Below are 25,233 nucleotides of genomic sequence, written 5' to 3'. Positions count from 1 at the left end.
ATCCCTGGGAAATTACATTGGTCCTGTCCCACTGCAAGAAATTATTTGTGTTCAAGTAATTATAGCTGATTACGCGAGGGCAGCCAGCACCTGCAGGATCTGATTGAGGGTTTTCTCTTTAAAAAAAATAAAGTAGTTGTTTTACTAACTGAGGAAATGATAACCGCAAAGACTCAAACTGAGCAAAAATAAATTGCCTGGTCCAGGTGAATTTAGGCAACTTTGTTCCCCTGAGTTATCAGCACACCACGTTTTGTCAGCGGAGAGTTCACTAGCAGAAGCCATTTGTTGTGTAAATGACTGGACTTGTGGAAGATGTTCTTGGGAGCTGGGTATCCGAGGCTAATTCTTCGTTAGCTGTGCCAGAAGCTCGTGGCTCAAAGTGAGGGACTCTTGTCCTCTTGGGGGGCATTTTAGTGAATGTATTAAACTACAGGATCTTCATAGCTTTGGGAGGGACCCTTTGCCTTCACCCGTTTCTGAGGGAGGACTGAGGTGGTGCTGAGGGTGTCAAGAGGCACGCAAGGGACTTTCCTGAAGCTGTCCTGCTTTCATAGGAAGGATCCCAGGCACCGCTGAGGAGGTAAAGAGCCGTCCCTTGTCTTGTAACCGCTAATGACTGTTGCTGTCTTTATCTAGGCCCAGCAGCACATCACGACCGATCGCACAGGGAGTCACCGGAGACAGCAAGCGTACATCACGCCAACGATAGCTCAGGCCCCGTACTCTTTCCCACACAATAGCCCCAGCCACAGTACAGTTCATCCTCACCTGGCCGCGGCTGCCGCTGCTCACCTGCCCACCCAGCCCCACCTGTACACCTACACCGCCCCCGCCGCCCTGGGCTCCACGGGCACCGTTGCGCACCTGGTGGCCTCCCAAGGGTCTGCGCGGCACGCGGTGCAGCACACAACCTACCCCGCCAGCATCGTCCACCAGGTCCCCGTCAGCATGGGCCCGCGGGTTCTGCCCTCACCCACCATCCACCCGAGCCAGTACCAGGCTCAGTTTGCCCATCAGACCTATATCAGTGCTTCTCCGGCCTCCACAGTCTACACTGGATACCCACTGAGCCCCACCAAGGTCAACCAGTACCCTTACATCTAAACACTGGAATACGGAGAAAGAGACGCACCCATCCCTGGGGGAGTGAGGCGGCTGCTTTTGTACTGAAGAACACGACAAACTAACAATGCAATGGGAGGCTCGCGCAAAACTTGAATGGAGGAGACTTTCAGGAAGAACGAAAAGGAGGAAAGAAGGGGGAAAAAACCAATTCTACTCTTTTTATTTAAAAAAAAAAGAAAATGGAAAAAAAAGAACAGAAAAAAAAATAAACCACAAAAAAACCCAACCATTCTGCACCAAACTAGAGAGAGAGAGATAAGAAGGACCTTCCAGCCGGTCCTGTGTTTTGAAGAACTTCACCAATAGACTTCTAAAGGTTATTTTCATCCAGTAGTGAGCTACATTTAGAAATTTCTTGTCCAGAACACCTAAAATGAAATCCATTAGGTTTTTAATCCAAAAAGTATATGGATTAGGGATTTATCCAGCATTTCAAAGGGTTTATGCCCCATCTTTGCAGTGGTCTCTGTATGCCAAAGCATACATAAGGTTTGGGGGTTTTCTTCCGGAAAGTGGGTAAGGGAGGCTGAGGGAGGAGGAGAAAATGTTGTCCCAGTGCTCTAAATTTGGATCTAGCATTGCTACGTGTCAAAAACACGTGGGCAAAACGGGCCATGCAGCACTGGTCGAGAGCAGAAGCTCCCTTTGCATGAACACACTGGATAAATCCCTGAGAAATGCTATTCCTAAGCGAGATCTCTAATAATGTATGTCGTATTTCAGTTGTGTTTCATTTTATTTTATTTGGAAACTTTCTGTTTCAGTCCCTAGCCGTTCTAGTATAGGAGGAGACATTTTAGCTGCCCCGTGTCCCCCTCCCGGTAGAATGTAGCACTATACAGGTCATACGCCCTTTTTACTATTTTGTGTTGAACTTCAACGATACCAATAGACTATTCCTCAATGTGATTGCACAAAGAAAAGTGATATAACATAGGCATGTAACAAATGTGATTGTCCAGGTATGTACGTGTGTGTGTGTGTGCGCGTGCGTGCAGATGCTGCCTTCTCTCTGTGGTGTGTTCCTCGGCACAGCCATTACAACTGTCACAGTCTTAGTTTTACATCATTCCCTCGTAGTGCCTTACCGAACTACAGATGCGGTTTAAGGGTTTACTTCCACTGGTACTCCTAGAAACTGACTGAGGCTAGTCGGAATTTACTCTCAGCTCTTTCTCTTTTTTTTGGGGAGGGGTTGTTATTGCTGATTTTCTTCTTCTGCTGTTGGTATTTGGGGTTTTTTTCCCACGTCATCAATCTTAGCTCACTTGGCGAAGTGTTGGGGATGCTTGTCGGGGTTAGAAGTGCGTCTAACTGGGTGTTTTGTCAAGCACTGGATGGGCTGGAAGTGACCAGGTCAGTTGCAAGACCCAAGGTGACTCCCAGATGGTCTAGGGATTTGGTTGTGGAGCGGTCTGTTTCTATCCTGTTGAAAGAGCAGGTTTCCTCCCTGGAAACTGAATTCTCATTCTGCTGTTTGTCAGCGTTCTCAGTGAAGGGGGAGGATGCCGTCCTCCCAGGTCGTCGGGATGTCCCGGTTATGTGTCTGAAATGGGAACAAAACTTAAGCCTGTGAAAGCGAGAAATACTAGTTGTTGCCAACATCTCTACGTCTGTCCGTGGGAGGGGTCAGGAAGGGGTTAAAGTCCCAAAGCAAGCACGAGCAGATCTAGCTGAGAGAGTCAAACTCAGGTTTCTTAAGTGAAAGAGTATTGTACTACATCAGGCCTTACCCACTCTATCGTAGCTGTGACAGTGTGCGCTTCCCCTCCTCCCTTCTCACCTGTACCCCTAAAGATTGCCTGCAGCAGCAGCGTGACCCTGGAACCAGAGAGCATGATGGTCCTATAGGTCCTCCATGCCGAGGGACGCTTTGTGGCCATCTTGTGTATTGACAGGTTTCTAAAAAGAGCCTTTCCCACAGTTGGGTTTGGTTCAGAGAGGAGCTTTGCTGGTAACGGCAGTTGCACAGGTGCATCAGTATTTGGGAATGTGTCTGGAGTAGCCACGCCTGTGGTGGCCTGGGGAGGAAGGAGAGAGGAGAGTTTGATAGAACATTTCCATGTTTCCATGAAAGCCAAGTTGCTCGGTTCCACTTTACATTTCCTTGTAATTAGAGCATGAAGTATTCAGGTATTTCACAGGATGCTGGGAAATAGCAGGTTTGTTGGCAGGGTGGCAAGGGATGGGTTCCCTGAGCGGCGGTAATGAAGGAGGAGGTTTTCTCGCATGGGAAAACTGACAGAAAGACAAGCACGCAAATATATCGTCTTGTGATAAGTGCTTGGCTGGTCTGGAAGAAGAAGGGATCCCACTATGCACGGGCTGTTCAACAAGGCTGTTGTCTTCTTGTGAACCACCAAATATCCTCCCTGGCTGCCAGCTCTTGTTCCTGGGCTACCTTTGGAGGGTTTTCTTCTCCTGACTGTCCTTCATTCCAGCTCAATATACTGTAAATGAGGATGTGATCTCCCAGCAGCCTATGCACCTTACCCCCACTTCCTTCAGAAAGACAACACATCCCCTTTCGTCTGAGGCAGGAAAATAAAGCCCTGCTCTCTCTGTTGCATTCCTCTTCTCTCCCACCAGTTCGGGAGCGAGAGTGTCATGCTGCTTGTGTCATGAAAAGGAAAGATAATGTTATTTTATTGTATGGTTGTTATGATTATGATTATTATTTTATTATTATTATATTTTACTCTGGGTTTTAATTGCACATGCATTCCTTAATCTTTGTGTTAGGTTTTTTTTCCTCTTAGTATTGTTAAGTGTTATTGTTGTTATTTTATTTCTCTTCATCAGTGGCATCAGAAGGGTTGCTGTGTTTGTGAAAACTTCAGGAGAAAGGGGAAACGAGATTGTCTCGGGTATGAAAACTCTGCCTCTAACCTAGGGGGAGTGAGGCTTCTCTGTGGGAATGGTTTCAGCCTTGAGGGACAGGACTTACGCTCCACGTCACATCTGCATTTCAGAGTAAGTCCAAAAACATTCATTCAGAGCCAAAACCGAACAGCACCTAATGAAATCATCTGTTAGGAGAGCTGGATCAAAGGCAAGTAAGGCCCTCAGTGCCCTAGGATCCAGCTCAGCCTCACTTTGTTGGATAGGAAGTTTATACGAGATCAAGACCTATTCATGCGCCAGGCCATGATGATGGGACCCTTTTGATGAACCCAAGGTCATACAATGCATTAAGGGTTTGGGTTTCCTAAAGAAGGCAGTCAGATGGCTTTCCAGAAACGGGGCTATCAGAGGAGCCGCAGCAGAGGCACGAGCATGGCTTTCAGTCCCATCACTGGGTAGACACTGGTATGCACAGACGGCATTAGCTGGCAAAACACGGCCACAGACAGGGCAGGATTCCTCTCCTTGCTCTTCCACTGTCACTGAAGGCTGATCAAGTGTTCACATGACCAGGATGCTTGGCTTGCGGTTTTTTTTCTGCCCGATGTAGATTTTCCCTTCTTTTATAATTATTTGTTGTGGAATTTTATTAAACTGTTCTCGTTGCTAGAGTTTAGGTATTTATATTTTCATTTGCATCGCCTGCTCTGTTAAAATAGTGGGGAGGCACTAACTGAATTCAAACTCCATAAAAAAGTGGTAGGACTTCAGCAGAGACTTAAAGTTAATCATGCACTTGAGTGCTTTGCTAAAGAACAGACTTAAACCCTTCAAGTTAATTACTTGTTTACGCGCTCCTATGGCCTAGGACTGGCGAAGCGTGGAAGGCTGCGATCTCAATCACAGTAATATTTTACTTGTATTAATTGCATTTTCCCTGTGCACCCATCTGACCTGCTCTCCTGCGCGGGCTTGAATCTGATTTTGAGAGGCATTTGGCAGCAGAGCTGTTAGAGCGGTGGGTGCTGGCAGCGAGAAGGGGTGCAGCGCGTGCCAGAGGAACCACCTTTCACATTGTCCCTCCTGGAGTCGCTGACCTACCAGCTGTAGTCGGTGGTGAGGTGGTTGTGGCGATGAGACATTGTGATCTCAAGAGCCATCAGATTGTTTTGATGGTGCAACACTGCGTATTTTCTGGTGGATATGGGGGAGCTGAGCAACACCTCCTCCCTCACACCTATATAAAGGCACAGTATAGAAAAAAACTGCAGTATCGTTAGTCACAGGGGAAACCCCATCATTTTAGCAAAGGAAGCAAAAGTGCCACATAAATAAAACCAATCGGCTTGTTTTGCTTGCAAAGTACTTGGAGAGGAAATGGGGTTGGCGTGGTAGGGTTGGGTTGCTGTTCTTCGTGTGCATGGGGTAAATGGGATGGAAACTTGAGAGGGGAGGTGAATGTTTAGATATGGAAAGTTTTATGAGTGGCTTATGGCTGGCACAGTGAAAAAATAGTCCCTTTCCCCATCATCTCATCTTGCATTCTCCTCATGGAGGAAGTATTACGAATGTTGCCTCTCCTCTGAGATGGATGTTCAAATTCCTGCTGTGAAATCAGAATGCAGGAGGGAGCAAAGAGAACCACTAACATGGGCAGCATAGAGAACCCAAATGGAAGCAATGCTCGCTATAGACTGGCCATATCCAGTCATTTGAGAGAGCAAACGCAATTGCATCTTCCTCAGCGGAGTTGTACCTGCTTGCATGCAACATATTGAGCCTTGTCAGGTCTCTTTTTTTCTCTCTCTCTAGTAGTTTTGTTGTAATATGTAAAACATTCCAAGAAAGGAACTCTTCTGTCTGTGATATTTTTCCTTTTTTATATTTTCAAGGGATTATGTCTTGTAATTTGGTTTGAAGGCAATGCCATTAGCAAACTTGAAGGGCGATAAACATTTTTTTTTCTTTAACTGAAGAAACTTTTTTTTTTCAAGAGAGAAAGAAAGAGACCCTGGCCACTCCAGAAATGAAATTAAGCCACAAGTCATGACTGCCAAGCAGTGAGGATAAGCTGTGGAACTCCATCTTTCTCTTCTTGTTCTCTCTCAAGTTTCTGTCATCATTTCGAGTAGCTGGCTTGACAGACAGAGATATTAACTCTAAATATTGCTGCTATCCTAAACTGTAGGGGATGTCAAACACTTTATACTTCTCTCATTATTGCTCATTTTGATTAAAGTGTTTTCAGTGGTGACAATGCAGTGCGGAAATGGCGAGCTGTGTAGTAGAGATAAGCTTCTGGATGGTCTGCATGCTTCTGGAGTTTCTCCTCTGAATCTAGGATGCTGGTTTTGTTCTATGAAGGGGACCCCAAACGGTGCTGCTGTGGTCAGGCCAGGCACAGCTGGGCAGGAGTGTTGGACTTAGATGTGTGTTTTAATATGGCTTGGCAATCAGCCCATCGGAGATCTGCAGTGCTACCTGTGGGCCGAATCCTGTACATCTGTACACGAGGCCTGCAGAAATAAGCTTTGTTGAGGACAGGCAACACAGAAGGAAAAATGTGGGATGGGAATGATTTCTCCCTTCTTGCTCAAAGAGCTGTGCCTGCTGTTGTCCCATTTCCTGTGGGAACTTTGAAGTGGTGGATCTGTGGTCCTGGGCACTTATCCGTATCCCCTCCCTCTGTCCCCAAGTCTCACCGGCGCTCCTGTGAGGAGGACCTGTGTCCAAAGTACACGAAGTCCCCAACTTAATTCTTGTGGCCCACTCCTGTGCCTATAAATCATTTTGCTCCCTCCGTACTCGAAGAGTTGCCACCTGGCAATGCCACTACCTGTGAGTGATGCAGCAATATCACCTTGCTCACCTCCTACCCCAGGCATCCAGTGGTACCCACCTGAGGGGCAGCTCCCTGGGCAGCATACGGAGGAGCACTTCCAGCTGAGTGCTCTGCGCTGAAGGTTTCTTTTTTTCCCCATGACAAGCTTTGATTGCTGGGAGTGACCCCTGAGGCAGTAGTTATGCTGGTGCAGATGGAGGTGTGAGAACTGGACTGGAGGTAAGCCGGGCTGAGCTCTGTGCGTGTCAAGTGCTTTCAGTGGGAAGATGCGTTTTAGAGCATTTGCATGTGTCAAGAGTGAAATTTGAACGGTAGATTGGCTTGGTTCTTCAGAAGTCTTAGGAAGCATACTGAGAGGCTTTGTGTTCGGCATTTATGATTTGAAACTCCTGTTTCTCATTTACGGGTTAGCTTTGTCCTTCCAGTTTTAGCAGTGCTGCTATAACAGACTATTCATGTGTGTTTGAAGATAAAGTTTTTTGTTTTAATCTTTTGGTTATCATAGTTAATCTAAGAAAGGCAATACTAAAGGTATATTTTTTTCCAAAAATGATATTTTTTACTGCACTGATAAATATTGTGACATCTCTGTTCTTAACTCTTGCTGTGAGGGGAACTGTGTGCAGATTCACACAAACCTTGTAAATACTTGCATGTACTTGTGACAGCCAGGGATTTATTTTCTTTCTTCCTGCCTTCCTCCCTTTCCTTCCTTCCTTCCTTCCTTCCTTCCTTCCTTCCTTCCTTCCTTCCTTCCTTCCTTCCTTCCTTCCTTCCTTCCTTCCTTCCTTCCTTCCTTCCTTCCTTCCTTCCTTCCTTCCTTCCTTCCTTCCTTCCTTCCTTCCTTCCTTCCTTCCTTCCTTCCTTCCTTCCTTCCTTCCTTCCTTCCTTCCTTCCTTCCTTCCTTCCTTCCTTCCTCTCTCCTTCCCTCCCTCTCTCTCCCTCTCAAACAAGGTTTCCTCTTTGAAACAGAAAGCAATGGGGCAACAATGCTCAGAGCAAAAGCAAAGCTTATCCCACTTTCAGAACATTGCCAAGGAGTTTTTGCAGTGCTGGCATGGAGTTAATATTTAATGCCGATGTGTGTTGATTTTATTTTTTTTTTTCATCAAACTGTTTGGAAAGGAATAAGACAGACAGAAATGCTTTGGTCTGGAATTCTGATCAGAAATGTTACCCATCTATTTTATAGCACCTCTGATTTTTCCTTTGTTTTCTTTTTTTAAAAAAATAAAGAAATAATGGCTTGTTGCAGGCTTGGTTGCCTGAGCTCTAGGCTGGCCAGTGGCTGTGCTGGGGGCTCCGGGAGCCCCAACTCCTTTGGAAGCAAACCCACTGATCAGGATTCTGGATTCTGATTGCTACAACAGGTATCTCCCAATACTGTGGGATACCTTTGCTTTTCTAAAGAAGGATTTAGATACACTTACATTATGTAAACTGTGACCTAATGGCAATAATTACCTCAAATGTGGGCATTCATCCTGGTTTTAGCCTTCTTGAAAACATGTAGCCAGCCTGAACTTTGATTCAAAGACTCTGAACTCTACAGGGGAGGAATAGCGATAAATGCCCACTCTGGTCATTGTTGCTTGAGTGAATTCTGAAGACAGTGAATCTTTAAAAAGGAAAAAAAAAATTAAACCAAGGAATAGATTACTCTTTTATGTATTTTAATCAATTGTGATGTTAAAATGCACATGTAAGTATATGTTTATAGCTACTGTAAAATGCTTTGGCCTTCTAGAAGATATTTAATGAGTCACATTTTAAACCAATATGAACTGAATAATAGACTGTGGCTACTTAAACAGTTTTCTGGCTACATTTTATAGTTATTGCAGTGTTTTATAGTTTACATTTAAACTGGTACTTTTTAAGGGAAATCTTGTGTTTGTAAGTGACACCTTCAAAAACTCAATACAGCTGCCTCTTTTTGATTTCACACGTTAAAAATGGACAACTACAAATATGTCTTTAATATGTATATTCTGTTTTGAGATATAACATAGTGTTGGAAAGTCAGTCCAGAGATAAAGTAATCCACTGTATTCCAAAGTCTGTTCGAAAAAACACTCCACCCACTTTGAAGATTTAGTCCAACAGATAAGCTATTTGTTTGTTTGTTTGTTTTAATAACATACTTTATCAGGCTCCTTGGGTTGAAGCAGGGAGCACAATACTAAATTCACTGTTCTATGTAGGATCCTCATCTGGATGAAGATACCCGCGTCAGGAGAATGAAGGATATTCAAAGGAAGGATTGTATTGTACTGTTGATAAATCATTAGCCAAACAGTTAATTCCTGAGTTAGTGAATGCCTGGTTTTATTTGGGGGGGGAGGGTTGTGTTTGTGTGTGTGTGTGTGTGTGATAGCCACTCAGAGGCAATGCTGTAATTTGGCTTTCTTCTGTTCACCCCTTTCTTACAAATGATGCTTAACACCACAGAAATGTTTTGAACCAGTAAACAAAACACAAAGTTCACTGACCGTCTCCTTGTCAGCTCTGTTTTCTCAGCCCATGCCAGTTCCCGTCAATGCTGTTTCCCTGCTGCTGTTACACTGTACTTTGCATTTTGATATATCGCATTCTCCCCTCCCAAGTCTGGTTTAGCTGTCTAGTTTTGTCTGTTGTGTTCTTTCACTTGGGTAATGAATGAACATGGTATAAATGTCTGCTGGGCAAAATGGTACTTTTAGGTCATGAAAGTACGGGAATTGGCATTTAAAAATACATAGATGTACATCTGAAGAACCGAGCTTCAGTCGTGGAGCTCAGGTACTCTCAGGAGGGCTCCTTACATGTTTCCATCATGCCTGACAGGGCTGTTATCAGACAGCTTAGAGCAGAGGTAGTGAAAAGGAGTGATTGTCGATGCTTTGCCATTGGACACCAGTGCTGCTCCCATTACAATCAGTGACTATGTGGCTGGGGGATTGCAAACCGCCTCCTTCTCCTCCCTCAGCACCTTTCCAGAGCTGCTGTGCCCACCTCATCAGCCACATTACCAAAGCGATAATGTATCGTATGGCAAGCCAGGACTGTCGGCAACACTTGGCCAACTGGAAAACATCCTCCCTATCTCACCACCCACCACCTCCCAACCAGTAGAGTTTGCTGCCCCCAGTGCCTGCCTGCTCCTCTGTTCTCCTGGAGGCAGTCAGACCCACAGACACCAGCACACTCAAACAAAGGAGCCACAGTCTTGTTGCATACTTCGCCTTGCAGCTTGTTAGGCAAGAAGGGGTTTCTGACACTGGCAACGCACATCCCGTAGGATCTCAACGGTTACATATAGCACCTCTGCCCTTGGCAAGGAAATAAAACGCTTCTGCAATGCTTCCACCTCACGTGGTTACGTACAACACTTCTGGCTTTTCTTTTTCCCCCCTTTATACCTTATGTGTTTGATATTTTATTTTTTTTTTTTTGCTCTGTATTCTTCTCAAAATGAAACTTCCACAGATATTCCAGGGCACAATCATTTCAGGTGTGAAAAAGGATCTCCTCATCCCATGTTTCACCAACAGAGCAATCAAGGCATATTTGAGTACCAGATTCTACTTGGGCAGAACCAGAATGTAGCCTGTATCTTTCATACCAAATCAAATATCTGAAAGGAGCGGAAGTGTCATTAATAGCTTTATTAAAGGAGTGTGTGAGAGAGAGAGAGAGTAAGAGAGGGTGTAAGAAAGAGAGAAGAAAGAGGGGCATCTCAGAAGGTGAAGAGTCTAGACTTCAGGTAGTTAAAACCAAACCAACGGGTGAAACATGTTTTTTTGTTATGAGCTCTAAAAGCCTTTTAAAAATAGGAGGGAGGAAACAGAGGGCATGTTTTAGGCTTTTCAACTGCCCACAAGCCCAGCGTACTCTGGATGGAAAGTGGAAGTTAATATACACTGCACCAAAATTATTAAGGGGAAGGAGGGTCGGGGTGAGAAAAGCTGTGAAATACTATCACAGTCGCAAGGGAAAAGATGCCTCTGCCCCAGCTCTGGATCTCGAGTGGTTCTTTCTCTATAGTATCATCTCAGCCCACTAACCCCACAAAAGCCCTGAGCCGTTGTGTTCCTTCACTGTACGGTTTCTGTAATAAGAGTGTTAATCCATGTTAATCTTTGTGAAAATTATTGTGTGCAACAGTATTTTCTTGTGTACTGCTTTTATCCTATGTGAATTGTCCCTTTCTTTTTTCTTTTTGTTCTTTTTTTCCCCCCTTCCTTTTTTCTTTTTTTTTTCTTTTGGTAAATACGTCTTTCTTCTTTTAAAAGAAAAAACAAAAAACAAACTGATGTGTTGTAGACCTATATGTAACCTATTCCTTAGTCTCATATTATAGGTATGTTATAAGAATGGATATTTTACTTGGCTTTAGAATGTTTTACAAGAAAACTAATTCTTAACCAATCAAGTTCTTGCAACTAAAAAAAATGCTTGTGTTTTTCATCATGACGTTGTGTGCTTCTAATTAATAATCATTTTCGTTGTAGAAAAATGGAGTGAATTTATATTAGTCTTGGAAACTGATAATAGCATTGTAAATTTATGAGATGATTTTAACAGAAAATACATTATAGAAGAATATAGTTATTTTAATTGTAATATTACTAACTGTAGGGTGAGAAAGGAGGTCCCGTTGTGGTGAACTATGTTATAGCTTGTTATTCACGGTTTCTTTTTGATCATTTTTTCGGTCTCTGAGGTGAAACGAGTTATTAATCAGAATTTGTAAACTCACATATGCATATTGTATATGTGTAGAAATGTAATCACACTTTGTCTTGGAATTACATTAAACTGTTTTAAGTCACTGCAAAAGTTTGTGTGTTTGTTTGTCTTCTCGCTAGTTAAAGTTTGGTCTAAGCATTTGGGTTTCAGTTTTCAGTTACTGTTACTTAATCTCCTCAGCCAATTGGAAAAACAGTAGTAATAGTATCATTAATAATAAACAGATTTCAATTCGAGGTGACATGTGTGTGAGATATATTATTTTCCTAGGACAGAAGAGTGGCTATATTCAGATGTTCAGGTCTGGTCTTCAATGAAACACAGAAGCCTGCTCAGAGATGCTGTGTTTAACTCCATCAAGAGCCCTCTACTACATCCCACTGTGCTGAGTGATCAGCTGCAAATATCAGTCTGGTTTTTCTTTTACACCTGAACTCTCATTTAATTTGCTCCCTTTCCTTTCTTTGCCAAGTCCCACCTGCCCTTTCAGAGGTTTATATAGACATTAAACTGCTTAAACCACCACCTGCTGCCAATAGCAGTACCTGCTGTTTGGGCTGTGCCTGATTTTGACCGTGAGGTTTGCTCAGGAGCAAGCTGGAGGTGTTTCTGCAAAGGATCCCCTGTTATAACACCTTATCACCTTGGAGGAATCGAATGGCTTCTCAGCAACTCCTACTAATGGATAAAGCCGACCTGATTTGTTGCTGATCCTTCCCGGCGTAGTGAGTCATGTGCAAGCTATGGAGTTCCCCGGTCTGGGGGATTAATCTAGTTAGTTCAGCCTCTCCATTCCTAGGGACAATAGGTTGTACTGGGCTGCATACAGTGCCGGGCCACACATACGTTAGGTGTCTGATGAATGGTTTCTGCAAACATGTAATAACTGTCTGATGGCACCGCACAGCACCACCAGGGGACATAAGCCTTCAGGAAGCTTGTTTTATCAGTGAGCACCAGCAGTGAGCCTTCTGTCTCTGGAATCCCTGGAATAAGCAGAGCATTGCAGAAACTGTTGCTATGGATTTCTATGTAGATATGAAACTTTTGGTAACAAGACCTCATGGGACCTTTCTCCCAGCTCCCGTAAACTGACCGAGACCCCAACTCAGCAAAAGCAACTACAATTGCAATGCCTGCACCCATTTGGCAAACCAGTTAAGCCTGTGTTTAGTTTAAAATCATGTTCGATTAAACTTCAAGCTTTTTAAATATGCCAACAGGTAATTGCATGGTTAGGTGCTCTAATCAAAGTGGGAAGTTTACTGGGTTCGTGATACAAGGAAGAGAGATTGGTGAATGTAAATCCAGAAGAGCTAGATTAACTGCTGCAGAGTTCTTTCCATGTTTGTATCATGCTACAGTGTCTTCTTTATTTTGTTTGTTTTGTGAAATGTATCTATAAAACCATAAAAAATATTTGTCATTCTGTTGTCCAAGGCCTAAACAGATTAAAATTGCATTGTAGTTGGAGAATGTACTTTCTGACCATTTTTCCCAGAAGGGGAAAACAGTTTCTCAATTTAGGCAGGGCTGCTCCTAATGGAGCCTGCAATGCCTTGTGAGGAAACAGTGAGGGTTTTCAGCCACTGGATAAAAGGATGACAATGGTCTTAGAGAATCCGACACCATCAGTGGCCCAGTACTAGCAAGGAATGGTCTGCAAGCACAGCTATTTCCTAGGTTTCTCCTTGGACTGGTCATTTATCTGTACATCTACTTGTAAATACACCTGAGTCCAGCTAAATCTAACTTGGTAGGCATTTTACTGAAATGCAAGGGAGATCTTACTGGCTAGCCGGTAAGCCAGGACTGTCCATGCATCTGATGTGAAGCTGAGGTCAGACTTGTTTCTCCTGGGAGTACAAATCTATTGGAGCTGCAGTTATATCAGCACCTGGAGACCGTGAGGCTAAGCAGCTGGTACAAATTACCACCACCAAGGTTAGGCTAGTCCAGAACTTTCTGAACCAGAAGGAATCTCTGCTGCTGTGCTGAGAGTGTTCACCTTGGCCAAACTGGTTTATTCAAGGTGGGTATAGCTCTTACTTAAAATTGGGATGGTGGGGGGGACATGGTGAGAGCAGAGTGGTGCAGCTGTTCCCGCATGTGTTGCTTGTGCTTTCTCATGCAGTGGCTATTTTTTAATTCTTTGGCATCTGAATGTTGGCACCTAAATTTGTATCTATCCATGTGAGGAGAATTTGTCTGGCTTCCAACACTTTTCTGCCTTCCTAGCTGCTATTCACTTAAAATGAACCTGGAAAGGGGGACTGGGAGATGGAAGGGGAATGGTCCTGCTCCATGAAATACAGACTAGTGTTTTTAGTCACTTGTGCAGGTGTGTCAGATCTCCACAGCAAATCTGTGCTGCAGCCATGGACCTGCATCTTGTAAATTCTCATGTCTTCTCTTTCTTACTATGCCAGTCAGGCCATGGCAAACACACTTGCATCAGCATTTCCTTCAATACACTTTCCCTTTATGTTTTTTCCTGTGAGGTGTCTGTGCAAATAACGAGCAATAAAAGCTGTTGTTTAAAGGCCCCCGCACTGAACCGTATATCAAAGCCACTGCTACTTGGAGCTTTTGCTCAAAGGGAAGCAGCTATGACAGGAGCTTGATGCGCAGATCCTGAGCCACACTAAAATCCATTTGTCAAGGCTGCACGATGCAACAGGAGCAGGCTCCCCAGGCAGTGTTGCCACCACTGTGCCAGCCTGCGAGCAGGATCCCATCCCCACAGGGACTTGTCACTCCTGTGTTAACCCTGCAACTAGGTCCAATGAAAAAACATACCAGGTAGCTTAAGTACACTTTACTCCAGGCTGCATTTGTGCACAGGCATTTCTGGACACATTTAAACATGTGTTGTTGGGGTGCAGGAGGCCACAAGTCTAGCGGGCACTGGACAGCAGGCATCTGGAATGCTTCCCATTTATACTTGGACAACATACTGCCTCTGGTGCATGAACTTGTTAAAAGTCACTTTATTGACCTTTTTTATACTTCTTATTCGAAACTCATAAAAAAATAAAGTAAAAACTGTAGTAATGTCATTGGGGGGGCTGAGGGCGGTGAGGAGGTATGAGTAAAAAAAAAAGGACTTAGTGTAGTGCGCAGTTCTGTGGCTGGACCCTGAGAAAGACATTTCCACCCCCTCCAGATGCTCACAGACAGTCTGAATGCCGTCGAGAGGAATTCATGCACACACAAAGGGCAAGACTGAATTGCCCCCCACTCAGACTGGGGTTTGGGTCACAGCTTCATCACGGGGCTGCTGGCAAAAAGCTCACTTCAGCTGTCTGTGGGTGTTTCCTCCACATCCAAATATCCTTCATCTGCCATCATCAGCAACAGACTTCTTTAGGACTTCATAGAATAGGAATAAGAAAAGTCAGGTCTGAAAATATATCACAGGAGGCAGCGATGAAGGTCCAACCACACTTTGCCTGCACATGCCAGACACTTGTCTAACCTCATCTTAAAAACTTTATGTGGTGTGGAGTCCCCAGAGGTCAGAACTCTGCTGTGTCCTGTGTTAGTGGGCCAGTGCTTCTTTGCTAGTGACATCTCCCTCCTTATCCCTGCCTTACCCAGGCTCAGAACAACCCCTCCTCTTTTTTTTAAAATGACGCTTGTCCTGCAGGATCCTATTTCCTCACCTCTCCCCTCACCTCCTTTGTTTTCTCTCAATATTGTTTCGACCCCAGCATGTGTGTGCATAATTTAGTCGTGTGGGTGGAAGCCGAGGGGTGTGAGGAGGGCTGGTACAGCTTGCTAAAGTCAACAGTGTGTAGCAGAGGGTGACGGGAAAACCAAATCCCATGAGGCTGCAGGGTTCTTTTATGGCTTTAAAATAATATCAGGAATGACTGCCTTTGCATGGAGGCAAGGCCTGGAGTCAGTGACACTGATGGCTCACCATCCAGCCTTGTGCTAAGCACCCATCTTAGCATGCTTGTTTTAGCCTTTCATATGTATGTGCCTCACTGCCGCTAAAAGTCTGGCAGGGAAGGACCAAAGCAACTAGGAATCCTTTCCCCGCACCAGCGGAATCCTTTCCCCATGCCTGTGGAAACCCTTCTAGCTGTGTCACTTGCCGCAATCCATTCTTTCCACCCTCCTGCCCTTTATTCCTAAAATATGGAAATGGAGGTGGCACAATACGGGATGAAACAAAGGAGGAAAAAAAGACTGTGTCAAGCTGGGGCAAGGGAGGGCAGCACAAGAAGGGAGAGGGTCTGGTACTACTGAGTAAGTTGGATAAAGGAGATGAGCTATTCTGAGATCGAACTCAAGGAAACGAAGAAGACCGGTGTAGAGAACAGGCAGTGGGTCAAAGAGGAGGAGAAGAAAATAGTGATGTCGACAACCCTATGCAGTGCTACAGATTAGGGGAAGTCTGGCTGGAAAGCTGCCTGGAGGAGAAGGACCTGGGGGTGTTGGTTGACAGCGACTGAACATGAGCCAGCAGTGTGCCCAGGTGGCCAAGAAGGTCAGTGGCATCTTGGCTTGTATCAGACACAGTGTGACCAGCAGGTCCAGGGAGGTTATTCTCCCTCTGGACTCGGCACTGGTGAGACCGCTCCTTGAATCCTGTGTTCAGTTCTGGGCCCCTCACTACCAGAAGGATGTTGAGGCTCTGGAGCGAGTCCTGAGAAGAGCAACAAAGCTGGTGAAGGGGCTGGAGAACAGGCCTTATGAGGAGCGGCTGTGAGAGCTGGGGTTGTTCAGGCTGGAGAAGAGGAGGCTGAGGGGAGACCTCATTGCTCTCTACAACTACCTGAAAGGAGGTTGTGGAGAGGAGGGTGCTGGCCTCTTCTCCCAAGTGACAGGGGACAGGACAAGAGGGAATGGCCTCAAGCTCTGCCAGGGGAGGTTTAGGCTGGACATTAGGAAAATTTTTTCACGGAAAGGGTCATTGGGCACTGGCAGAGGCTGCCCAGGGAGGTGGTTGAGTCACCTTCCCTGGAGGTGTTTAAGGCACGGGTGGACGAGGTGCTGAGGGGCATGGTTTAGTGTTTGATAGGAACGGCTGGACTCGATGATCCGGTGGGTCTCTTCCAACCTGGTGATTCTGTGTTTCTGTGACGTGAAGGAGAAAATAAGGGATTTTCAGAAGCAATCCTTTTCCAACGCTCTAACCGAAACACAGAAGACTGGGCGGGGTTTCCTTGTAAAAATCGCGTCCCCTCTCAGTCAGATTTTCCCCCCCGTCCCCTGGAGCCGCCGGGCCGCGCGCGGGACTCTCCTGTGGGGCTGCGGGAGGGACACAGGCGGCTCCCGGCCGGCAGGGGGCGCCCGGCGCTCACGGGCTACGCTGGGCGCGGGCTGCGGGCGGGCGGCGGCGGGAGGGGAGCTGGGGGGATCCCGCCTGTTCCGCGGTGGCGCTGGAGGGTCCGTGGTGGTCGGTGTGCTCGGTGCTGAGCAGAGAATCGCAGAATGGGCTGGGCTGGAAGGGAGCTTAAAGGACAGCCAGTTCCAAACCCCCCTGCCATGGGCGCGGACACCTTCCACTAGATCGGGCTGCTCAAAGCCTCACCCAGCCTGGCTGCCCCGTCCCTGGAGGGGTTCAAGGCCACAGCTTCCCTGGGCAACCTGTGCCGGTGCCTCACCACCCTCAGAGTGAAGAGATTCCTCCTCCTGTCTAGTCTAAATCTGCCCCTCTCCAGTTTACACCCATTGCCCCGCGTCCTGCCACCACAAGCCTTTATGAACAGCCCCTCCCCAGTTTTCCTGTAGCCCCTTCAGGTGCTGGGGGGTCGCTATAAGATCTCCTCGGAGCCTTCTCTTCTCCAGGCTGAACAACTCCAACTCTCTCAGCCTGTCCTCATAGGGAAGGTGCTACAGCCCTGTGATCATCTTCGTAGCCCTCCTCTGGACCCGTTCCAACAGCTCCATATCCTTCTTACATCGAGAATTCTGGAGCTGGACAGAGGTAGAAGAATCTGGAGAGAACATAGAGATAATGACAAAAAAGTATTCAAAGATTTCAGTTTAAAAAATAGTTGATACTAGAGTTAAAGGAAAAGTAATGAGAATATTCATTCAGCACTCAAGTAAGGATGTCCCAGTGCTCTTCTATTGAAGAAGTCAAAGATCCTCAAACACGTACCTTTTTTGATTGCAGGGAACAGCCCTGTGCCTGTGCAGAGGATTTTATAATACCTCAATTGGATATAAAATGTTAACAGCTCTGACGCATCCTGTGCTGGAACCATTGATTGTGAGATTCCCAGCAAATTGATGGAACTACTTGAACGCAAAATCTGAGAGGTCACGTGGGGCCGTTCATCCATCTCAGTTGCCCTTCCTTTCAACAAAAATGGGAGACCTCTGGGTACGTAAACCCATTGCTCTCCAGAGGCTCCTGGCTACAGTAATGAAGATGAAGAATATCACTTCTCAGAAAGGTATGGCACTGTTTGGACTAGAGTTTTTTTCACCACCCCCACCTCCAAGATATTCCACCTTGGCTGCAAAGGCAGCAGTCTGAATTCAGCCCTGTGAAACAAAAACTGAGCGTAGAGGGTGTCCATTTTATCTTTCTTCATTACCACGTCCAGAGTTTTCAAAGGAGAGAGGCCTTTCAATAAGAAGTACTCCAAGGTTTTGAGCTGCGTGCAGGCACTTCAGAAACCAAGGATCTGCTTTGAGGAGTAAGAATGATTGATTAGCAGTCTCTGAGACGTAAGCTACCTGTGGTTTGCAACCAGAACAACACTTGGGTTCCTTTAATAATGTTTTATTACTCCTTATCTTTAATGAAAATTTTGAGAAACTTTTTTCTGAACCATTTGTCATTTATGACCTACTTCACTATAAGCAGAGGTTACAGAGAAAGGATCTGGTCTTTTAAGGGATTTTTAGTAGGGTATGTTCCTCCTGGCCTTCTAACTATAGGCAGGCAGAGTCACAGGGCAGTGTGCACACTTGTTATAAAGCTCAGTTTTCTGTGGCTGTTTTCTCTCTCACTTTTCTTCTTCCTTCTTGTCTTTATTTTCTTCTATCATCCTGATTTTTCTGTGATAAGCAGGGTTATCAGTGGTCCTAACTGGCTTGTGCTGAGCTCTCCGTTACTGAGCCACCTCGCTTGCTTGCCCAGGGTGCTATATTTACTCTCTGAACTCTATAGCCATTGTTCTTTGATTTACTGTCTCCATGGCCATTGTCTCCATTTATCAATAGGCCTTCTCTTTAAAGTGGCTTGAAATACATTGCTGAATACAATAAATATCACCTTCAGATTGGATATTAGAAAAAAACCTCTTCACTGAAAGGGTTATCAAGCAGTGGCACAGAATGCCCAGGGATGTGGTTGAGTCATCATCCTTAGAGGTACTTGAAAGATGTGTAGATGTGGGACACGGTTTAGTGTTGGGCTTGGCAGTGTTAGGTTAACAGTTGGACTTGGTGATCTTAAAGGTCTTTTCCAACCTAAACGATTCTATGACTCTATCTGAAACTGATTTTGCTGTGTCAACCCTCTGTACAGTGCAATGTCTGTTTTTTCTGGCTCTTCGTGGCCTGGCATATGTTCCTTATACGGGTTTTTATGACAAGTTATCCTGGCAGGACAGACATCTGATCTTGAACCTGTTTCCTGGTGAGTGAAAACTGATTTATTTAAGTTCACTTTTCTGGGGAATCCTGCTGTCAGAGAATCTGCCTTGTTGGGTAGGAGACCCACCAATGGCTCCGAAACCACATGCTGTGTGAAGGGGCCTGATGAATGGAAAGAAGCCCTATAACTCCTCTGGAGTTGCAAATGCAACTGCTACTGCTCTCCTGCAGAGAAGACCCTCTAGTCACGTTGAGAATACCAAAATGGAAGAGAATGAGTGTAACACATCTTTTATGCTTCCAGGGAATTGCAGTCATAAACTCTGATCTGAAGCTAATTGACGCTAATGAAAAGATTCCAGCAGGCTTTAGAGTAGACCTGCGGGTAAGGAGAAATGATACTATTTGAGCCTTGTTGCTGATAACACCCAAAAGGATGATATTATGTTATCATCAATCATGGCAGTACTCTTAAACCTTTTGGAGAAAGGTTAGGAGAAGTCTAAGCAGGGGCAGGAGAACTCTCCAGCTCTGCTCTCCTCACTTGTCCCTCCTTCCTCAGGCAGTCTGGTCTCTCTTGTGACCAGGGGCTGTCTCTGCGGGACAGAATAACACCCAGTGGAGGTACCAAGGTGGTATTGAGAGCATGCAGATCCCCTCTTACCCTCTGCCCTCCCAGAACTCAGAGTTTCGCATGTGCAGTAGCTCTATAGTGGTCTGCAAGGCAGGGGAGGAAGCCTCTCCACAAGCAAAAAAGGACATGCAACTCTGTGAAGGAGGTCAGGGCAGAGACAGTCAAATAAAGGTGGGGTCAGGACACAATGAAGGCACAGTGCGGAGCAAAAGTCTAGGATTAATTTCACCCCAGAGAATGAGCCCTGTAATTGCAGGCTGGCTAGGCTTAGCTCAGTTCCAGGGAAAATAAAAGAAAGTTTGTATGCAATTCAGTCAAGAAAGAATACGATTCATGCTACAGACATACTTTTATGGTTACTACAAGAAAACTTGTCAAACAAACTTTATTTTTGTGCTTTGATGAGACTATGTTTGTTTGGTTGATAAAGGTAATTGCATAGTGATAGTCTACGTGAAACTATGTTGGGCATATGAGTCAGTACTGTGCTGTGTTTTGTGTCTAAAAATGAACACCACACAATATCAATACAGCTTGTGCGAACAGGAGTGAAAGGGGCCAACTGAGAGACCTCAAAGAGCCAGTGAGGAGTCCAGGAGAGGCTCATGGAGATTAGGGTGATGCTGGAAGCTGCTTAGCGCATTAATGTAACAATTTAATCTATGAGTTAATGAATGCAAAATCACCATTGATAACAGCAGGGGTGGGCAATGACTATCTGGACAGAAGACAGTGATGAAGACAGTTTCACAGAATGATCAGGCATGCTCTGATAGCAACAGGCTACTTGGTCTCGAAAAGGTGGAAGCTGTGAGTAGGAGTAGATGGGGAAGTTTTAGCTTACTGGATGGTGTTGACAAGTCTGAAACATACAAGATCTTAGAGGAAATTTGGTGAAAAAAGATATTTTTTTGATCCTGAGGACATAAAGGGTCTGGTTTGGATCCAGAGGCAAAGAGCAGAGACTCACCACAACACTAGACCTCTGTGATCAGAGCTCATCCCTGAACCCCTCTCAAGCTTCCTAAGCACATCTCCAGGCAGGGTTGTGGAGAGGACATCCCTGCCTGCGCCCTGCAGTCAAGCTGTCCTATTGTGTGAATGGGACTCGAGTAGTTTAAAGCCTATGCAGACAGCAGAAGAGATAACCTTCAGGTTCTGCCTCCTGATGCCATTTGCTAGATTAATATGGTCAGCTCTGCTGTAAGGAAAGATTATGCTGTTTCTGCGTGGAGTGGGATCACTCTCTTTTTTGCAAACTGATACCCAGGTTGCATCAGCCTGACAGGGGCAGGCAGCAGCAGGGGAGCGGTTGCCTGGGAACTATGCAGCATACCCTGATGGGACAAACAGTAGGGTCAAGTGACAGTACCCTTCTCAGGTTTATCTGTTTGTTGGGATTTCTTTCGTGGTTGTTTTTTTGTGTGTGTGTTATGGAGTTATTGCTTTTTTTATTATGTGAGTATAATGAGTTCTCACACTTCTGTACTCTTGCCGAGGGGAGAAAGCACGGACTTGCAAGGCAGCCGTCACACTAAAGCATCTCATGTTACTGCCAACCATGGTTTTTTTTTTCCCTCCAAAGTATTTTCCAGCATAGTTGAATCAGCACTCAACATGAGAGTAGGGAAGCCAGCAGCACCTGGTCTGTACTGCATTAATACAACACACTTTGGGACAGCAGCTGATTCTGGGTACTCAATATCTTTTTTGAAAGAAAAGATATTGTTTCTTCATCAGAAAGAACTAAAATTAGAAGATGAAATGTGACGTGAAATAAAGAGCATTTGTGCATAAGTCTCACCAGAAAACATGGTTGTTTCAATAGTTTCCACTGAGTATCAACATACCTGTTGAGGTCAATTGCCAAAACCAACTCTCTTAAAGGCTGGCTTTCCCTGACTCATCCCAAGACTGCTATTCATCCATTCCTCTTTGTCTAGCTGCGGTTTTCAGCAATTCAGTGTCTTCTTTATTCTCCCTGGACATAGGATAAATTAACATTTGCCTGCCTGAAGGTATGTGGGTAGATATTCCCCAATATACTTCTTTTAACAGCTCTGTGATATTTGAGACAGTATTGTCACTGTTTTCTTCCTATTTGCTTCCCTTTAACAGTCTTCAGTACAGCCTGGCAGGAAAATAGCGAACAGGAAAACTGAGATGTTGTTGACATTCATAAAAATAACTTGTTTTCTCCAGCATTTGTCACGCATAGATGTATCTTACTACTTCTGTTACAACAACCTTAAATTATCAGCTAGCGATGTTCACAGAAGAAGTATCACAGATTTCAGTATCTGTGCATCTCATCAGGCTACACTTAGATGCAGCGACTTAAAGAAATGGACCCAAATGTCCAAAAGATCCAGATTTCTCAAGCTTCTAGTGAACAATACCACAGGCCTGTCCTGAGGTATGGGCCTGTGGAGGTCCTAGCAGAGGTGCAGTGGCTCTGGTGCTGGATCTACTGGACATGTGCTGAGTGTTTCCACAGTGGTGTGTGTTTGATATAACATTTTCTGTGTATACATGCATGGTTTGGCCATCATTGGAACCATGCTGTTATGTCTAATACACACACATACACACAGAAAAAACCTCAGCAAGCTCAAAAAATGAACAAAGAGGAAGGGCTGAAGCATTACTCCCTGACCATAAGCAGAAATTTCCTTATTAATGTGGTCTAACTTGTTCCTCTCTTCCTAGGAGCTTGCTCTGAGGAATGTTTCAGTTTCCACGTATTGCTGCCTTTTCTTTTATCAGCTGATAGTCCTGAAGTTTGAAAGGTAAGTCTGCTTTCCCTTATAAGAGCTATTGTTAGGTTACCTGTAAAAGGGAGGCAATTACCCTAAGTGGTGGATTATCAAAACATGTCAAATGGCAGCCCTCCTCCCCATAAGCTTTTTATGATTACTTGGCTTTTCTTTCCCTCCCTGCAGCTGGTGTGTTCATCCTCCTTCTTCTGCACAATGAGGAACAGATTACACTGATATAATTCCATTGAATTTGACTGGATTACCTTTCAAATTACATTGGTGGGACACCCTTCTGTCCTTACAACTGCCACCCTGATCAGAGTTGTATTTAAGGGCATAAAGTCGGTGTAACTGTGAGAAGTTAAGAATTGTACAGGTGGGACTCATTAGACCTTAGGAAACCACACAGAACTCTTGTAAATTGCCTGAGGGTGCCTGGGTTTAACCTCCTGAGATTCCCCAAATTTATCTCTGGCTCTGACTGCATATAATTCATTCTCTAGTTGATACAGGGTTTTTGCTTCTATCTTCCTCCTACACAGTTTTCCATCTCTTGGCATCTTCTTTTCTTCATTATTGCTTTTGCTCTTCATATGCACGTTATAATAAAGTGGATTTTTTCCAAAGCATTTCTGCATGAGGCTGTAGTGGAGCTAAGGCTGCAATGAAAAGAAAGATATCCAAAATATATCAAGCAGTACACTGCTGAGTAAAAAATAATGTCTTGTATTATCTAAGCAATAAGCATTTGATAAGCTATCTGTAGCTGAAAGGATCATTTTCAGAGTCATCCACCTGCAGCACAGCATCAAAGGACAAGAGCTTAGCTTCAGGCTGAACTCCCAGCCAAGGATCCTGACCATCCTTTCCCATTCTTTCTTTGGGGTGGAGGTGAGGATACCAAAGCTAAGGATTAGGAAATTTGGCAAGATTTTTTTATTGCAGCAAGAAATGGCAAAATGGAAAGGAGGGACAGGGATTGTGAGGGATGGAAAAGATTGATAATTGTTTCCTTGGCAACTGAAGCTGTGGAGCCTCATGCAGGAATGCCTGAGAAAAATCCTAGAAGAAGCCAGACTAAATGATTGTAATGGTCTCTTCTGCCTTCAGATTCTGCTTCCAACTAAGTTTACACATCTAGGTGTGGTGCTACATAAAGAGACAGAGTTAGTGTTAAATGGAATCCAGAAGCTGCATAGTTGTAAGAAATCCTTGGGAATAAGAGAAGTGGTATTGCCTCCTTTTCATAAAATGAGGAGCACTTTGTAATGCAGAAAATGAAAAGGCTGAATAGCCTGGCAAAGATTATTAAAATGTCTTTTGCAATTCAGAGGACAGGCATGTTACAAGTCCCTCTCATCACTGCAATAAGAACACATTCCCCTGCAGCTGAGACTGTGCTGAAGGTGTTCAAGGATTAGCAGAAGGGCTAAAGGAGCAAAAAGCAGGTGAAGTAGCTGATATTTAATGAATGTCATTTGCACACCATGCAGGTTAGTGTTCCATGGGGGCTGCCAGCACAAAGGGTCCTGGTCCTACACAGTGCTTGGCTGCAGCAGTGGTGAATCTTTGTTAGTGGATTTAAATGTAAGAACTGGGGCATATATATGAATATTAATGAAAGAAAGATTGACTAACTTCATGCTATTAAAAGATTTCTAGTCCCAGAGTAGGTGGAGCCTTTAAAAATGTATAATGAAACATAATATGCCATATACAACTTTAAGGGCCTAAGAATGTGGATTTTGATCTGTTCTAATTTTCTGTTTATATAATGCTTTGCAAGTATGAAATAGAAATATGCCTTCATTTGAATATGTTTTTTTTTTCTCCTCTATGTCCCATGAACTGGTGTTTGTTAATGCAGAATTTCATGGACATGCATTCTAGGGAACCACTTGTCAGGGCACAGCTAGTATTGATTTCTGCTCCAAAAATAGGGCATCAAATGCTTATGTATTTATAAATATATATCTATATGCATTCACGTATAGGGGTGTGTATGTATCACCACAGGTTTTGCAAAGATAAAAAAGACATACAAAGGTTAAATCAGAATTGTGATTAATCACCTTGCCATTTCCAATGTAAACTTTTGGGCCAGCAGTGCATATAACACATAAATGCCGGAAAACATAATATATTGTACCATGCCTGTGAGAGGCATCCCCAAGCAAGAGGCTGGTGCGTTATTACACATTCAGTAGAAACCAGAGATTCAGGGCAGCAGAATTTCCAGTCATGTGAGAAAGAAGTACTGCAGCGTTAAGGCAGACAGTTCACTTATTTCCTTCTGTTCATGATGTTAAATAATTGCCAAGGCTTGCATCGCTATCAGTTACTTCCCCGAGTAGCTTAATGACAGGAAACCAGCTTTGTGAGTGATTCCTTGTACAAGTGACTGGAAATGTTACGTATGTCTGTCTGATCCTCTGCAAGGAGCAAGTGATTGTGGCAGCTCTAACAAAGCAGGCGAAGAAAATGAAAGGATCCTTAGGGAACCGATGGATATTTTTCACTCTTAGGTGTCTGTGATGGAGATGGGTGGTGTTATAGTACAAACTGACATCTATGTTCCTGGGAATTTCTGCTGGGCTAGCACTAATATTCACAAATAAAATACTGTCTAAGTGCTAGAATGGCCAGGTTCCCAGGTGTAATGAGAAGTGGTTAGTATAAAGCATGCCACCCAAAATAAGGTGGAAGAATCCTTCTTGCTGCTTGAAGTA

General features: G+C 44.5%; 1 protein-coding gene across 6 annotated transcripts in view; it reads left to right on the top strand.

Moving 5' to 3' along the window:
• HIPK2 (homeodomain interacting protein kinase 2) overlaps positions 1-11,627 on the top strand; it is a 146,799-nt gene extending 135,172 nt beyond the window's left edge. For all 6 annotated transcript variants that reach the window (XM_069859013.1, XM_069858976.1, XM_069859019.1 and 3 more), the window contains one exon: positions 640-11,627. In XM_069859013.1, the coding sequence (XP_069715114.1) occupies positions 640-1,107 (468 nt within the window). In that variant the 3' untranslated portion in view covers positions 1,108-11,627. The remainder of the gene's footprint in view (positions 1-639) is intronic.
• Positions 11,628-25,233: the final 13,606 nt, after the last annotated feature.

The sequence above is a fragment of the Phaenicophaeus curvirostris genome, chromosome 1 (genome assembly GCF_032191515.1).
Source record: "Phaenicophaeus curvirostris isolate KB17595 chromosome 1, BPBGC_Pcur_1.0, whole genome shotgun sequence".
Lineage (NCBI taxonomy): Eukaryota > Metazoa > Chordata > Aves > Cuculiformes > Cuculidae > Phaenicophaeus > Phaenicophaeus curvirostris.
This window is presented reverse-complemented; position numbering and strand designations above follow the sequence as displayed.